At 40.9% G+C, this 16,453-nt stretch overlaps 1 protein-coding gene across 2 annotated transcripts in view; it reads left to right on the forward strand.

The window, feature by feature from the left end:
* Nucleotides 1-16,453, forward strand: part of itpr3 (inositol 1,4,5-trisphosphate receptor, type 3) — a 252,243-nt gene that overhangs the window by 49,396 nt on the left and 186,394 nt on the right. For both annotated transcript variants that reach the window (XM_059653417.1, XM_059653416.1), the window contains one exon: nt 10,899-11,020. In XM_059653417.1, coding sequence (XP_059509400.1) covers nt 10,899-11,020 — 122 coding nt within the window. The remainder of the gene's footprint in view (nt 1-10,898; nt 11,021-16,453) is intronic.

The raw sequence follows: 16,453 nt of genomic DNA on the forward strand, positions 1-16,453 counted from the left end.
TCAAATTTCTGTTACAGAAGTTTTGAGACTCTGCATACAATTTGACCATTTCTTGCACTATTGAATGGGATGCAACACCTCTCAGAGATTCTGTCTTGCATGTGCATAATTTCAGTTTGAAATCTTCCAAAGATAAGACATTTCTATAAGTTTTTATAAGCAGTAGTTGTGAAGTTAACATGTTCTTTGGAGGGTCAGTGTGAACTTAATGGGCCGAATGGCCTGCTTCCACACTGTAGGAATTCATGATTAGTACACATTGTGGGCATCGTTACTGCTTTATGAAGTCTGATGCCATATTAAGGAAATTCCAGAATAAGTAGTAAGGATTGCCATACAGCTGATTGTGCTTGTGCCAATTCCTTTAAGGAACAATCCAGTTAGCCTCTTCATTCTGCACCTGCTAAATATGCTGCAAGTTATTTATTTTGTAAATATTTATCCTATTCCTTTTGAAGACTCTTACTAACTCTGCATTTGTCACCCTATCAGGCAATGCGTTCCAAATTCGAATCATTTGTTTTTCCTCATGTCATCCCTAGTTCTTTTGTCAGTCAATTTATTCCTATAATGTCCTTGTTATCAATTCTTCAACCAGTGAAAACAGTTTTGCTTTATCTACTGTATCTAATACCCTCAAAATTTGAAACACCTCTGTCAATTCTCCTCAGAACCGGTTCTTCTCTGAAGAGAACAATCCCAGCTTCTTCACTTTATCCATATAATTGTAATATTCTAGCCCTGGAACCACACTGAATTCTCTGAACCTTTCTCATCCATCCCAATATGCGGCATGCAAAATTAAACACAATGCACGGAATCTTCTCATCTTAGTCTTTGTGAAATGGAAGGACCGTTATCGGGATTGGAATCTAACTGCCTGCAAAGCCCGTCCAGCAGTTGCTCTTTGCTAGATTAAACTAGTTGTCATACTGCTTTGGATCTCCACAACCAATTTGGGATGGCAGTTGAGATGACAAGTCAATTTAAAGGAAGGATTTTTAAGGTTCTGTGAGATGGTAAGAAAAGCTCGCCCACGCTTAGAGCCACAGGGAAGATCTCACTTGTACCTGGAGGTACTGCTGTTGGATCTGAGGGGCTGCAGTGAACACTGAGGACATGAGGAAGTGTACGATTGTCCAGCTCGGAAAGTGTGGATGAAAATTACAACCTAGCGGGAGCAATTCACCAATTTAAATTTGCAATGACCAGTGACAGGATTGAACCTTTGGAACCAAAGCAGGCAGGAGAAGAGTTGGGGAGTTGGAAGTGGGAGGTGTGAGTTTATACTGCTGAGTACCCTATGTGGTACATATCTGCTAATGGATCATTTCTGCCACGAAAATAGATGTGTTGCAGTTGAAGCCAAGTGAGGGAACATGACATTTTGCGTAGGATATTGTTCACTTATTATGTAATTTTCTGAAATGCATTTTGAGTACATACATCTGTTAAGAGCAAGGAGTAGAGTTGTGACATCTTTGCATTGTGACCTGACTTGATAATCCTAGTTGCAGACAGGTAGCTTTTTTTTTAATTCATTCATGGGAGGGGAGCATTGTTGGTTAGGCCTGCATCTATTGCCCATCCATAATTGCTCAAAGGGCAGTTAAAATTCAGCTGTGGGTCTGGAATCACATGTAGGTCAGACTGGGTAAGGATGGCAGTTTCCTTCCCTAAAGGACATTTGTGAACCAGATGGATTTTTCCTCATAATCCTCAGATTTTTGAATTCAAATTCCATGTCTGTAATGGCAGGTTTTGAACCCAGGTCCGCAGAAGATTATTTGGGGTCTCTAGAGTAGCAGTTCAGCAATAATACTATTAGGCTATCACCTCCACCTTATGAAAAAGAAAACCTTGGATTCATAGCTAAAATATGATTGCATCTTTTATGGTGTTTAGGTTCAGACCTGAAGATCCTGTAGGGATAGCCTTAATACAATGATATTCGTCCGAAGTCTGAGTGTTTTGGGATGGATTTTTGAAGTTCCCTGAATCTGGTTAATTTCAGGACCAAACCCCATGCTGGAACCGCATGGCTTGCACACTTCTAATAGGGCAGAAGGTGAGCCCAGTGCCAGTTAGTGATGTTAAACATTTCCAGGAGGCAGGAGCTGTCAGCAGGATGAGAACAACCAAGTAGATGGGCAATAAGATGGAACCTGCAATTTCTTTGCCAAAGAGAGCAAACAGAAGCTTGGAGAGCCAACACCCATCCACACATGAAAATGGCCATTTGGCCAAATGGAAGGTAATGTGCATGATATGGTACAAGGTCCCGACGTCCTGAGACGCCTGCATGTTTAAAAAATAGAGATCATTTCTCTGTGCAATGGACCTCACAGCTTGGCACTGAAGTGCATCAGACTGCTCATGTCCACTGAATTCACCATTGATTACTGTGTTCTCACCCTCCTGACCTGGTAACAAGCTCTCAAGGAGCTCAGTGGGCTGTTATTGGGCATCAAACATTGATCTCCTTCCTCCCTTTGGAAATTGGAGCAGGTCCTATTGGTGTTAGGACTTAGGGAACCCATCAGATGCCACAATTTTTAAGTTGTGCCCAATCCCATTGGTGCTGATGGCTGAAAGTCCTGGCTTTCTGTTTGGGTGCAGTGAAGACAGTCATTGGATTTCTCTTTCTCATGTGTGGATGAACACAGTGACAAATTCATTGAGGTTTTTAAAAATACAAGATGATATTTTAATATTGAAATGCCCTCCGAAATTATATTAAAGCTGTTTTGTGGCAGTTAGAGAGATATGTGTTGTAGTAATTTCATAGCTAACTATTAAAGTGCTTTTTAATTGAAAGGTTAGCCAGTTACTGATGCCCTGCCCTTAGTATTTTATGCAATAGTCGTTTGTGACATGACCTCAAAATGATTGGAAAATGCTTGTTAAATCAATTGAATACCTTTTTTCAATTGAAGCCCTTTTTTAAAAGTTCATAGCAAAACAATTTAATATTTAGTCACAGTCTTCAAATTGTGGTGAACATTACAGAGGACCTATTAAATGAGGATAACTCAAAACAAAAAAAGACTGACAAGTTAATGCTAGTGGTCATTTCCTTTGGTATTTTGCATGTTTCTTTGGACTGCCGGTATCTGTCTCATTGTTAAGCACTTGAATTTGTTGCCATGTGATAGTGAAACAGGATCCAGGAACAGCATGTTTGCACAGTAAGTGTGTGGGAGGTAGGGGAATAATGTTTTGTCATGTTTTCAAGGGAGTATCCATTGAAGAATGTGCAAACAAAAGAAAAATCAATGATCTAAAAGAAACCAATTCAAAGTAAATGGGGAAAACAATTCCTTCAGCTCAACTGCTCCTCCATAGCTTTACGGAAACAATTTGAGATGAATTTTATGAAAGACTCCTCTGTTTTTTTGCTGTGGTGCTGCTGTGGTGCTACTGAGGAAAAAGATTACACTTTCCTTACCAACTATGGGTAGATATGTAACTTTCTTCCTGATGTTAATAAATATTCACTGAACGTGGGCATTGACAGACATAAAAGAGCAAGGTGCATCTAATTTTATTGTAACAAGCTGGTTATTGCACAGAGTAACATTGAGGGCTTTTGTGGCAAAGTGGTAGTGTCCCTGTACTTGAGCTAGGAGGCCTAGGTTCAATCCTACCTGCTCCAGAGGTGTGCCTTAACATCTTTGAATGGGTTGGTTAGAAAATAAGTAGAATTATTAACTAATTATGATTATGAATCAATATCAGTCAAACATGAGGAAAACTCAGCAGTGTTTGAGGACTTTAGGAACCAATGATTCAATGATACCTGTGCCTCCCAAACTTATGAGATTTAATAAAACATGGCTCAAAAATACTCATATATTGTAGTTTAAATCATATTCTAGCAGAATTATTAACTGAGTAATTCCAAAATTTGGTGTTAAAGAATGTGAAGGAGATAGAGAGGCAGAGGGGCTTAATAATGTTATTCCAGATTCAAGCCTCTTTCAATAGAGAAAAATAGCAGCTTCCCTTCATTTGTGACACCTTTTTGAGTGCTGTGGGGCATGAAACAGCTTGACAGGTGCTGAAGAATCGCTGCCTGACCTGTGAATTCTGGTCTTCCTGCTATTGGAAAGATGTTGTCAAACTTGAAAGGGTTCTGAAAAGATTTATAAGGATGTTGCTGGAATTAGAGAGCTTGAGCAATAGGGAGAGGCTGAATAGGCTAGAGCCACTTTCCCTGAAGTGTCAGAGGTTGAGGAGTGATGTTTATAGAGGTTCATAAAATCATGAGGGGCATGGATAGAGTAAATAGTTAAGGTCTTTGCCCCGGGGTGGGAGAGTCCGAAGCTAGAGGCCATAGATTTAAGGTGAAAGAAGAAAGAGTTAAAAGGAACCTAAGGAGCAACTTTTTTACTCAGAGAAGGTGGCGTGTACATGGAATGAGCTGCCGGAGGACAGTGTGGAGGTTGGTACAGTTACAACATTTAGAAGCCTTCTGGATGGGTACATGAACAGGAAGGGTTTAGAGGGATATGGCTCAAATGCTAGCAAATGTGAAAAGATCAATTTGGGATATCTGGCCGTCATGGGCGAGTTGGACTGAAAGGTTTGATTCTGTGCTGTACATCTCTATGACACTATGGTGGCTAGAGACTGAGACATTGGAAGTGGTGCACAGTTTGAGAAGACTTCTGGATTATGTCTTTGAGGCCTTCAAGGTTAATTTTCCTGGGGTTGCCTTTGGTAGATTCCATTGTTTGTGGGCCAGGTTGATGGTAGATTTGATAAGATATTGATCACCTGTAGTCATGATATGTCATGGTGTGAGTGGCATGCACATCTGTGCACTCCCTTGCTTGAACAATGACGTCAAGAAGTTGTTTGAACTCCGATTAGAAACAGAAAGTGCTGCTTTAAATTTCCAAAGAAGAATCACATTGGATTTGAAATGTTAACTCTGGTTCTATGTCCATCTATACTACCATGTATGCTGCATCCTTGCCAATCACACCCTTCCAGAGATTTGCATTCTTCCTGACTCACATGTTGAAATCTCTGAGGAGGATCATTTGTGGCCTGCTGGGACTTGGACTAGGGTTTACTGAAGGTCAGTGTAGAATCTCTCTTCAGCTTTATCTGTTGATTCAGGTGTAGGTGCATATGCATTGATGATTCCTCATTGGGCTGAACTGGCAGTCATAAGGCACTCACATATCCAAAGAGGGAGGCACTGAGATACCGTATAAATTAATGTTTATTGGTGAAGCTTATCTCTGGAGGCCGTTCCTCTTCTTGAAGACTTCCAGAAAGGGGTACACCCTCAGTTGTGTTCATTCATTTTGGTCTTCTGCAGTGTCAGTATGGGTAACAATGTTGACGTGAAGACATCTGAGTTTCTGAGTCATGTGCAGAGCTCAAGTCAGTCAGTATTGCGGTTGTCCATTCTGTGCTCATTGCACATCAGCTAGCACACAGCATAGTGGGGCCTGAGTCAAATCATAGGAGGATTGACATGGTTCAAAGCTAGACTTTGCCGTGCAATATTATTGTGGTCTGTACACGATCATATGCAGGTAACTAGGTAACCTCTATTCAGGAGCAGACAGAAGCTGAAGAACCAGTCAAACAAGTATTCACAATGTGGAATGGCAGGACAGTGAAGTTTCTCAATCATGAACAGTGGTGGGGGAAAGGCGGAATACTGATTCAAAGTGTAAGATCAGCAAGACAGAAATTAGGCCATAGGCATGGAGATTATCTCTGATTTTAATCTAAAACTAAATCAGTCCAGCCTCAGTCAACAGACATCAGTATGCAGAGGACATTTATGTTTGTACTTGCCCAGAACCTGAACTCGAGATCATTGCCTCTAAGACCTATGGGAAAATGGGCCTTTCACTAACCATATAGAAACTAAGCAACAAGTTCCTACAGCAAAACACATTGTCCCATTAAATACGATTGCTGGTGAGATACAGTCAGTTCTGATATAACGCGATAGTTCCATGCTTGTGTGGTCTCATGCTATAAGAAAATCGTACAATAGCCACGCCATTTAAACTAATGAGGCCAGAATCACGTTATATACAGGTGAGGAAAGTTTGCATTCTACAAATAGTGGTCTAAATTCTTCAACCATGTTCAGGCTAATTCACATTGAAGAAACATGCATTATAGCAGAACCAACTGTAATGTAAAATGGTCGATTAATGTATCAAGAGCCTGCTTTTGGTAAAAGCATACATAGATGACAAAATGCATTTCTGTCTCCACTGTGGCCAACCAAAGACCTGAATATTTAAGGACTAGGATCTCACAATCAAGAAGGATATCATGCTTTTCTGGAATGTTCATTATCCATCATAATGGAAAGGATTCCATGAGGATTGTGAACATTTGGTTTTATTTGCCCTATGAAGTCTTAGCCTTGCCATGAGAATAAAGCCAATAATGATAGAGGAAGATGCAGGAAGTAGACAAGCTGAAATTTAAAAGAAAAAGGTATTTGTACAATAAAGCAAACTCTTGCAGAAAACTTTGGTCAATTAAAATTCCGGCAAATAATGCAAACGACAGATAATAGAAATTCCGACAATGGGGTGTCCAATGTATGGTGATCTGTCACATCTTTTCATTCTAGCAAAGTGTGTCCAAGGATTTTCTTGGAGCTTAGAATAAGAGAAGTTTCATTTTTGAATTATATCTGAACAATACATTTCACAATTCTATTTTCCAAGAAACAGTGTGACCAATGCTTAAGAAATAACAGTGTGGAACTGGAGGAACACAGCAGGCCAGGCAGCATCAGATCAGCACAGGAATCCAGACTTTAATCACCGAGCCTAGTTGCAACTATTGGGAATCTACCTAATAAAAAAATATAAATCTGCCATCCTTACTACTTCTGGCCTACCTGTGACTCCGAATGTGCAGTATTGTGGTTGACTCTTAACTGCCCTGTGGGCAATAAATACTGCTCTACACTCCCCCCACCCCCCCCAACAAATCCTTCTCCTTGTGAACTGCACCCTATGGCCACTTCACACCCCACCCCAAAGGCACTTCTTGAGCCTGCTCCTCCTGCTCCCAGCTGCTGCATAGTGGCTGCTGGTCTCAGACTGACCGACTGCCTCAGATAGGGTTTGACCCCAGAGTCCTGGGAAGCAAAAGGTAAAGTAAGAAAGTAGTTTTAAACAACATCCAGGAACTATTTATTATGTGCAACATGACAATCTACAGTTTCAGTTCTATTTCTTAACCTCAAAGGAAGTTAAATCTCATCAGGAATATGATCAATTAAAACTGAATCGTTTTAAGCATCAAGCTGCTTGAGATAATAGATTGTGAATTTTGAGTTTTTAGTGTCTGATACAATTGTGGCGTTTCAGAACCGTGTCAACCCACGAGCCAAATATTGACACACTGCTGTGTTTCCATTTGCTCTAAATTTCAATTGAGCTAGTAAGTCAAAATGAAAGCAGTATCTTTGCAGAAAACATTTTTATTAGTTTGTCCCAGTAAAAAAGATCTGCTGGACAAAAATGCAGAAAAGTCCGAAAATTTGATAACCTTCCAACTCTTTATGGTCCAAAGGACTGTAATTTTGATGTCTATGCAAGAGAGTAGTGATCACAGTTGGCTAATTGGAAGCCAATTTTAAACCGACATTGACCACTTCAAATATATCAGACATAAGACCATAAGACAGAGGAGTGGAAGTAAGGCCATTTGGCCCATCAAGTCCACTCCACCATTTAAATCATGGCTGATGGGCATTTCAACTCCACTTCCCTGCACTCTCCCCATAGCCCTTGATTCCTTGTGAGATCAAGAATTTGTCGATCTCTGCCTTGAAGGGCGTGGAACGCCCTGCCTGCCAATGTAGTTAGCTCAGCCACATTAGGGGCATTTAAACAGTCCTTGGATAAGCATTTGGATGATGATAGGATAGTGTAGGGGGATGGGCTTAGATTAGCTCATATGTTGGTGCAACATGGAGGGCCGAAGGGCCTGTTCTGTGCTGTATTGTTCTACGTTCTATTTCTTTCCGTCGCTGTCCCTTTTAATGACAACCTGATAGTTCCAGCTTATATACACTGTTTATAGCTGTGTAGCTTCCTGTTAGTAAAACCTGGAAACATTATTGAGATAGTATTGATAGGTTATCCGGTTTACCAAGTAGGGTCACAGAACAAGTGAGCAACATGGGTTATTTAGCTAAAAATAAGTTTTTTTTTCACGGACTTGGGAAACAGCAAGTCCTTTCTATTCATCCCTACGTGTCAGCAATCATGATTGCGAATAACAACAATCAGATTCTTTCCTGCTACAGTGAAGTTATTGTTTGGAGACGAAAGTTACATTGAATCAGCTTAGTGAAACTTAAAATCGTTGTTTCCTTTTCTGACCTTGGACTAAAGAACATGGAATCTGTAAGAAAGCTTGAAAATACTGAACTTTAAGGAATTAACTAAATAATATGACCTTGTCAACCAGGATTTGAGGTAGCATTTGTAGTACAGCAATAAAAGGCAGCAAATGAAATTTGCAAACACCATGTAAATTTAACATTCATTCTGCAAAAAAAAAGTATCACAAACTAATACAAATCCTTAGAGACAGACAGAATCTGTTTTTACTTCGGATGGATTTTTAAGATTTTCACTGAAGCAGAGAGCATTCTCATTGTGAAATCTGATCTTGCATGTGTAAAATTCTTAACTTGTGCATACTTGAATTAAAAATGTATTCATTTCATGCTTGCTTCTGCAAGGTAAAGTTGATTTTCCTCACTTTTGGATCATGTCTTTTATTCTACTTTTTTATTCTAATTATTTCATCAGCATTTGAACTCAGGACTACAGATGACTCATAGATACTTATAAATGATACTGAAAAGTGCAGCAAACAACTAACGCATAGAACCACAGAGTTGAGATTTTATAGTTTCATGCTGATGAATCAGAAGATGTGAAATCCAACATGTCAACTTCCTAGCCAGCTGCCCCTGACTCTGTCTGAGATTTAGTGATTGTTGAAGTGAGTGTCAGGCCACCTTCCTCCAGTCTATTGAGCCACCTATGTGACTCATTCAGCCATCACCAGCATCTTACTGCAGGGTATGTAGGGGAAAGCGTGTCAGTCCAATGTTATATGGGATTTCCAGCTGGCGTTTGGCAGAGTCGGGGAGTTTGTTACTTGGATAATTTGGGGGACCTGTCCACCAAAAGTCAAAGTGGTGGAGAGGGCTGCTGTTGCAGGAGAGACACTTGGGAACTTAATTGTGAGGATTGAGGACAGCAAGCAGCAGGCATTACAATTATGACGTGGATAACAACCCTATATACAATGTTAGAGCTGGGGCAGAGGTCCTCGAGAGCCAGTAGTACCCTGGTTTTGATGCTGGGGGAGAATCAATGAACTGCTATATCTGGCATGTTTACAAAATGTATCAGAGCCTGGGGTGGAGGGATCAGTAAAGTGAGGAAATGAAGATATACATAGATGAGTTGGTAGGGATTTAGGGAAGTTTAACGCTGATGGAGATGATAGGGAGGACTACCAAGAAGGAAATGTGTACATATTCACTAATAATAAGAAATGAGCAGACATTCATTGCTTGAGTAGTGACTGTCGTTTCCTTTCATTGTGTTGTAAATAACAAGAGAGCAATCTAGTTGAGAATAGCTGCCACTAAATCCTGAGTGGGTGCGATAAGTGTTTTGTTGCATGAAAGAGCGAGCTTCAGTTGTGAGTGAAGTGAGGCCCTTCTAAGAGCCAACCTCCTGATACAACGCATCATCCTCCGACACTTCCGCCATCTGCAATCCGACCCCACCACCCAAGACATTTTTCCATCCCCACCCCTGTCTGCCTTCCGGAGAGACCACTCTCTCCATGACTCCCTTGTCCGCTCCACACTCCCCTCCAACCCCACCACACCCGGCACCTTCCCCTGCAACCGCAGGAAATGCTACACTTGCCCCCACACCTCCTCCCTCACCCCTATCCCAGGCCCCAAGATGACTTTCCATATTAAGCAGATGTTCACCTGCACATCTGCCAATGTGGTATATTGTATCCATTGTACCTGGTGTGGCTTCCTCTACATTGGGGAAACCAAGCGGAGGCTTGGGGACCGCTTTGCAGAACACCTCCGCTCGGTTCACAACAAACAACTGCACCTCCCAGTCGTGAACCATTTCCACTCTGCCTCCCATTTCTCAGACGACATGTCCACCATGGGCCTCCTGCAGTGCCACAATGATGCCACCCGAAGGTTGCAGGAACAGCAACTCGTATTCCGCTTGGGAACACTGCAGCCTAATCGTATCAATGTGGACTTCACAAGCTTCAAAATCTCCCCCTCCCCCACTGCATCCCAAAACCAGCCCAGCTCGTCCCCGCCTCCCTAACCTGTTCTTCTTCTCACCCATCCCCTCCTTCCACCTCAAGCCGCACCTCCATTTCCCACTTACTAACCTCATCCCACCTCCTTGACCTGTCCGTCCAACCCAGACTGATCTATCCTCTCCCCACCTCTCCTCTCCACCTATCTTCTCCTCTATCCATCTTCAGCCCACCTCCCCCTCTCTCCCTATTTATTTCAGAACCCTCTCCCCATCCCCCTCTCTGATGAAGGATCTAGGCCTGAAACGTCAGCTTTTGTGCTCCTGAGATGCTGCTTGGCCTGCTGTGTTCATCCAGCTTCACACTTTGTTATCATACAGATCCTTGCTCACTGGCGAGAATCTCATCTTACCTTTCAACACTTTGTTGGAAAATAAGACTTTTTGCACCCGACCTTTCTCCTTACTGCCAATCTCGCACATTTCTCCCTGTTTTCTTGTGAGGGCAATCCTGCATGTTGTGACTGAATAAAATGAAATTAGTAAGTATTTAAAATCTCTCTGTTGCAGATTGTCTTTTCAAAGTATGTCCTATGAACCGTTATTCAGCACAAAAACAATACTGGAAAGCAAAACAAGCAAAGCAGGACAAAGATAAAATCGCAGACATTGCACTGTTACAGAAGCTGCAGGTAAGGCATCTATTCCTTACATTCCTTGCATGAGTTTCTGATTTTTGAGCATACTTTTTCAAAATAGATTTTTTTAAAAAAATTCTGCTCCTGGATAAGATTCCAAAAATCTGTGTTTGAATGTTTGCAGTTTAAATACTGCATTTATTTCCACCCATCTAATAGAACTATTATCTCCAGCATGCAAAGTCCTTGTTCACCAGGGCGTCCAGTGAACAAAGTGGCTATTAATTGCCCTCTGTCCAACACGTCTGTGACAATTGACTGGAAACTGGCAGGGCATCTGCGCACCGCGAGTGCTTGACTGGGTGCCTAGCTGGGCTTTAAAGATGGTGCCAACACTAGGAATCCTGGGAGCAGAGTATGCATCCAAGTTGGTACTTGAGTCAATGGCATGATTCAATAATTTGAGTGCATTCTTTTTATTCGCCATTCAAAGGATTCTGCCATGTCCTCCTTGTTCATAATAGGTGAATATATTGATGTATGATGTGACTAGTTGAATCATGCTTGATAGTTTGCTGAATTTCAGACAATAGGGTGCTATGTAGGAATGTCTACTATATAGTCAGTATCTCTGCTGAAAAGCTATTTGAACATATACCAACCTTTTAAAGGCAAAGTTGAACTGGCCTTACGAGGTCTTCTTAACCGTTGTCCTTTCCAGCTTCAACTCAAGGCACAATCTTTTAATTTTAAAATGGTAATACAGAGCACTGTGAAAATATTAAGGTGATGTATGAAACCTGGAAATCCTGTCAAGGAGCTTTGATTTCATATCGGTTGGTCCCTTTTTCATTGTCATTTGATGGATTTCTAAGAGAAACCTCATTCCTCTTTGCTTGTTACTATGTTGTTTTCATGTACTTGCCCATTCTGGATTCTGGTGGCCTAATAGTTTAATACACAGCTAGGCTTACACTGACCTGAAAGCTTGAACCTTAAATCCCTTGTGTCGTGGCTGATATTACAGTGGGGGAAATACAATTTGTTTCACTGTAGCTGAGATACAGATCAGAAATATCACTGTATTTCTTGCTTCTGATTATTACTTCTTGATCCAAGCTAGAATGTTCCAAGTTATAACTCGGTCAGCAGTGATGTGTTCCATGGTAGAATTTTGTCCAGTACTGCTTCGTAAAACCTGTCCCATGGATTTGATCAAACTTGACTGACTTGCCAGAAGGAATAAAACAGTGTAATTGGAATGATTGAAACAGTTGAGACCAGTGTAAACAGGGTTATTCCCGTTGCCAACCAGTTAATGCTTCTACCAGTTGGAATTGGTCACCAAAGTTTGCAACTAGTCAGTACTTGCCAGTTGGAAATAGACATTTTCCTGGCCAGTGTCCTTGGGTACATTTCATCTGGTTCTAATTTCTTGTTAACCATGAAAACCGACAACCTGTGAATTACCTTCTGAACAATTTTAAAATATTCAGGTGTCTGAGCTGCCTCCTGTTGCACCATGATCTGTGTAGCATTTTTCTTCTTTGGTAAGTACAAATGGAAAATATTAATTCTATGCTATAGCCATAATCCCTGCCTGTATCCATAAATACCCTTTATAGACCATCATCAGCATCATTCCTCCTCCTCAAATCACCCTTCTTACAATTTAAATGTCCATACAAGATTTTTAGATTCTGCTTTATCTTAGCTGTCAGTTTCTTCTCATACCCACACTTTGCTTCTCTTATGTGCTTTTCTCCAAAGTCGCAGGTAGATCGGATAGTGACAAAAGTGTTTGGTATAATTTCCTTTATTGGTCGGTGCATTGAATATAGGAGTTGGGAGGTCATGTTGTGGTTGTACATGATATTGGTGAGGTCACTTTTGGAATTTTGGGTGCAGTCGTGTCTCCCTAGTATAGGAAGAATGTTGGGAAACTTGAAAGAGTTTAGAAAAGATTCACAAGGATGTAGCCAGAGTGGAGGGTTTGAGCTATAGGGAGGGGCTGAATCGGCTGGGGCTATTTACCCTGGAGTGTCAGAGGCTGAGGAGTTGATCTACAGAGGTTTATGACGTCTTGAAGGACATAGATAGGGTAATTGTATTTGGCCTTTTCCTTGGCTTGGAGGAGTACAAAACTTGAAGGCACAGTTTTGAGGTGAGGGGGAAAGATTTAAAGAGATCTAAGGGGCAGCTTTTTCATGCAGAGGGTAGTGCATATATGAAATGAGCTGTCAGAGGACGTGGTGGAGACTGGTACAGTTGCAACGTTTAAAAGGCATTGGATGGGTACGTGAATATGAAGTCTTGAGTGATATAGATCAAATGCTGGCAAATGGGACTAGATTAATTTTGGGTATCTGGTCAGCATGGACAAGTTGGACTGAAGGGTCTGTTTCTGTGCTGTACATCTCTATGACTCTCATTTCTATAATCTACCTGACATGTGTCATACGTACTCCTTATGTTTTGTTTCTTTTTATTCCCTATCTTTTTCTTTATTCATGGGTGGTATGCTATACTCCTCTGATGGACTATACCCTGATTGTACTTTCTTCCTATCTTTATTTAAAAATCAAAGAACCTTCTTGAAAGATGGCACATAAGTTATTGTTTGTTGTTTATCGCTGTTTATCTGGTCCACATCCATTCTGACTCCACGGAAGTTGACTTTTCCTGAACTTTATTCTTACTCAAGATTGCTTCCTCTCCTTTTCCATAGCCAGTGTAAACCTTATGATACAATGATCGCTGTCTCCTAAGTGCTCCCCTGTTGACACTTGATCCCATTGGCCCACCTTATTACTGAGAACCAGGTCAATAGTGCCTCCTCTCTTGTTGGAAATGAACTGCTATAGAAAATGCTCCTGAACACGCTTTAGGATCTTTTGCTCATCTTTGAATTACACTACTACTTTCCTAGTCTATCTTTAGATTATTGAAGCCTGCTGTTATAACTGTTCCATAATTCTTGCATTTTTCTGTAACTTCTTTGCAATTTGTTGCTGTACAGCGTTTTTCACCAACTGTTGGCCTAACACCTGGTAATGTAGCTGCAACTTTTTGGTTCCTTAGCTCTAGCCAATTAGTTTCTGTCCTTGACTCACTGGGACAGCTTCTCCCTCCAGCCCTGCCATATTCTTCTTTAGTCAATACAGTCACTCCTATCCCATTCTTGAGCATGCTGAATCCAGGCATATTTAATAACCAGGCCTGCCCTTCTTTGAGCCAGATCTCCACTCTTGTCATAACATCATATTTTCATGGGAATTTCCATTTTCAATTTCCCAGACAATTCCCATGGAGACTGCTGTGTCTATGATTCCATGGTTTTCAATATGTAACTACACTCTGTGCTGCTGCAATGACTGTCTTGCCATCATAAGACCATGCATTGATGATCTTCCACTCCACTTTGCTGCTCTTTCCTCATAATACTTGGCTCCCTTCCTAATTTACAAATATATCCATCTCAGCTCTGAATAAGCTTAACGTCCCAGCCTCTACAGTCATTGTGATGAAGAATTCCACTGATTTACTACCCTTGGAGAGAAGAAATTCCTCTTAACCTCTCATTTAAATGGGTGATCCTTTAGCCTGAGACCATGTCCTCTGGTCCTAGATACTCCTACAAGGGAAACCTCTATCCTGTCAAGTTCACTAAGAATCTTATGGGTTTTAACAAGGTTGTGTCACATTGTTTTAAACACCAATGAGCACAGGCCTAACCTACTTGACCTCTCCTCATACGACAGTCCTCCATACATGGCTCAGCTTAGTAAACCTTCTCCAAACTGCCTTCAATGTGGATTTAGCTTTCCATGGACACAGGGCCCAAAAGTTTTCACTGTATTTCAGCTGTGGTCTGACGAGGACATTGTTTAGCTACAGCAAATCCTCGCTACATTTAATGCTGTTCCCTTTGAAAGAAATGCCAAGATTTCATTTGCCTTTTCTATCACCTGCTGAGCCTGGATTCTAACTTTTTTGTGATTCATGCATGAGGACTCCCAGATTCCTCTGTTCTGTAGATTTCTGCAGTTTTTCTCCATCAAAGTAATATTCAATTCCTTTCTTTCAACAAAATTTTGCCAAGTTTTGTCTAAACTCTGCCATCTACTAGTTGGTAGGTGCTCAGCTTGAAAGAAATCTAATTGGGGGTTGAAAGCCCACAGGCATTTTGTTTTGGGGAATGGGGCAAGATAAAAGTTGAGGAAAATTAAGGGCAGCACTAACTTGGCAAAGTTTGAAGTTTGTGAAATGTTGGAGTCATGCTTATCAGTCGATGTTGGAGTGCACTTTCCAATAATTCAATGGATTGAGCTCCAGGAAGGAAAATAGGCCACCAGAATATGAGGAGTTGTTGAGTCAGCCCATGTCAGAACAGTTTTCAAAAATATTTTAGGACCAGGTTGTTGAAAATGAATAATCATAACTTGTGAAGTTTCAATAACGTTTGGTAATCCATAATGTCATTAAACTTGGGGGTGAGAATGAGGGGAGTTGCTAAGAAATCCACACGATCTGATTGTTCGTTTGCATTTGCTATTTGGTTTATTCCATGGAATGTTCTAATGACGTTTGTTAAATCATAGAGTCATACACTGTGGAAACAGACCTTTCAGTTCATGCCAACCATAATCCCAAACTAAACTAGCCCCACCTGCCTGCTGCTGGGCTATTTCCCTCCAAACCTTTACTCTTCGTGTACTCATCCAAATGTCTTTTGAATGTTGTCATTGTTCCTACATCCACCACTTCCTCAGGAAATTCATTCCATATGCACACCGCCCACTGTGCAAAAAAAATTGCCCCTCATAACTTTTTAAAATTTCCCTCCTCTCCACTTAAAAATGTGAGAAATCGCACACCCTACCTCTCACTATTTTCTAAATTTCTGCCAAAATGCAATACCTTGCTTTTATGCAGATTGAACTCTATTTACCATTTTTCAGTCCATTGACCCATTTGATCAAAATCCCTTTATAATCTTGGAAAATCTTCTTCACTGCCTACCATGCCACTAATTTTTGTGGCATCTACAAAGTTACTAACAATGTCATATCTATCTTTGCACAGTCTGAACTTTATATTGACAACAAACCTTGCATATTTCCTTGAATGACACTCTGAACACTGCATGGAATTTTAGTCTCCATATTTACGGAACAATAATCTAGCGATGGAGGCATTACTGCCAACATTGTTTTGGTCCATGTGATGAGACTGTTGTCCTATGATGAAAAGATGTATAAACTGGATCTGTATTCTTTAGACTTTGAATGAATGAGGGGTATCTCATTGAAACATTCAAGATTATGGAAGTGCTCTGATAGAGTAGATGCTGAATGTTTATTTGGCAGGAGAATCTAAAACAAGAGACTACAGGTCCTGGTGGAAAGGGCTGATCATTTAGTGCTGATTTGAGGGGATATTCCTTAATTTATCATGGAAAGAGTAGCATTCCATGAGAGAGCTGTG

This window comes from Stegostoma tigrinum, chromosome 21, assembly GCF_030684315.1.
Source record: "Stegostoma tigrinum isolate sSteTig4 chromosome 21, sSteTig4.hap1, whole genome shotgun sequence".
In the NCBI taxonomy this organism is placed as follows: domain Eukaryota; kingdom Metazoa; phylum Chordata; class Chondrichthyes; order Orectolobiformes; family Stegostomatidae; genus Stegostoma; species Stegostoma tigrinum.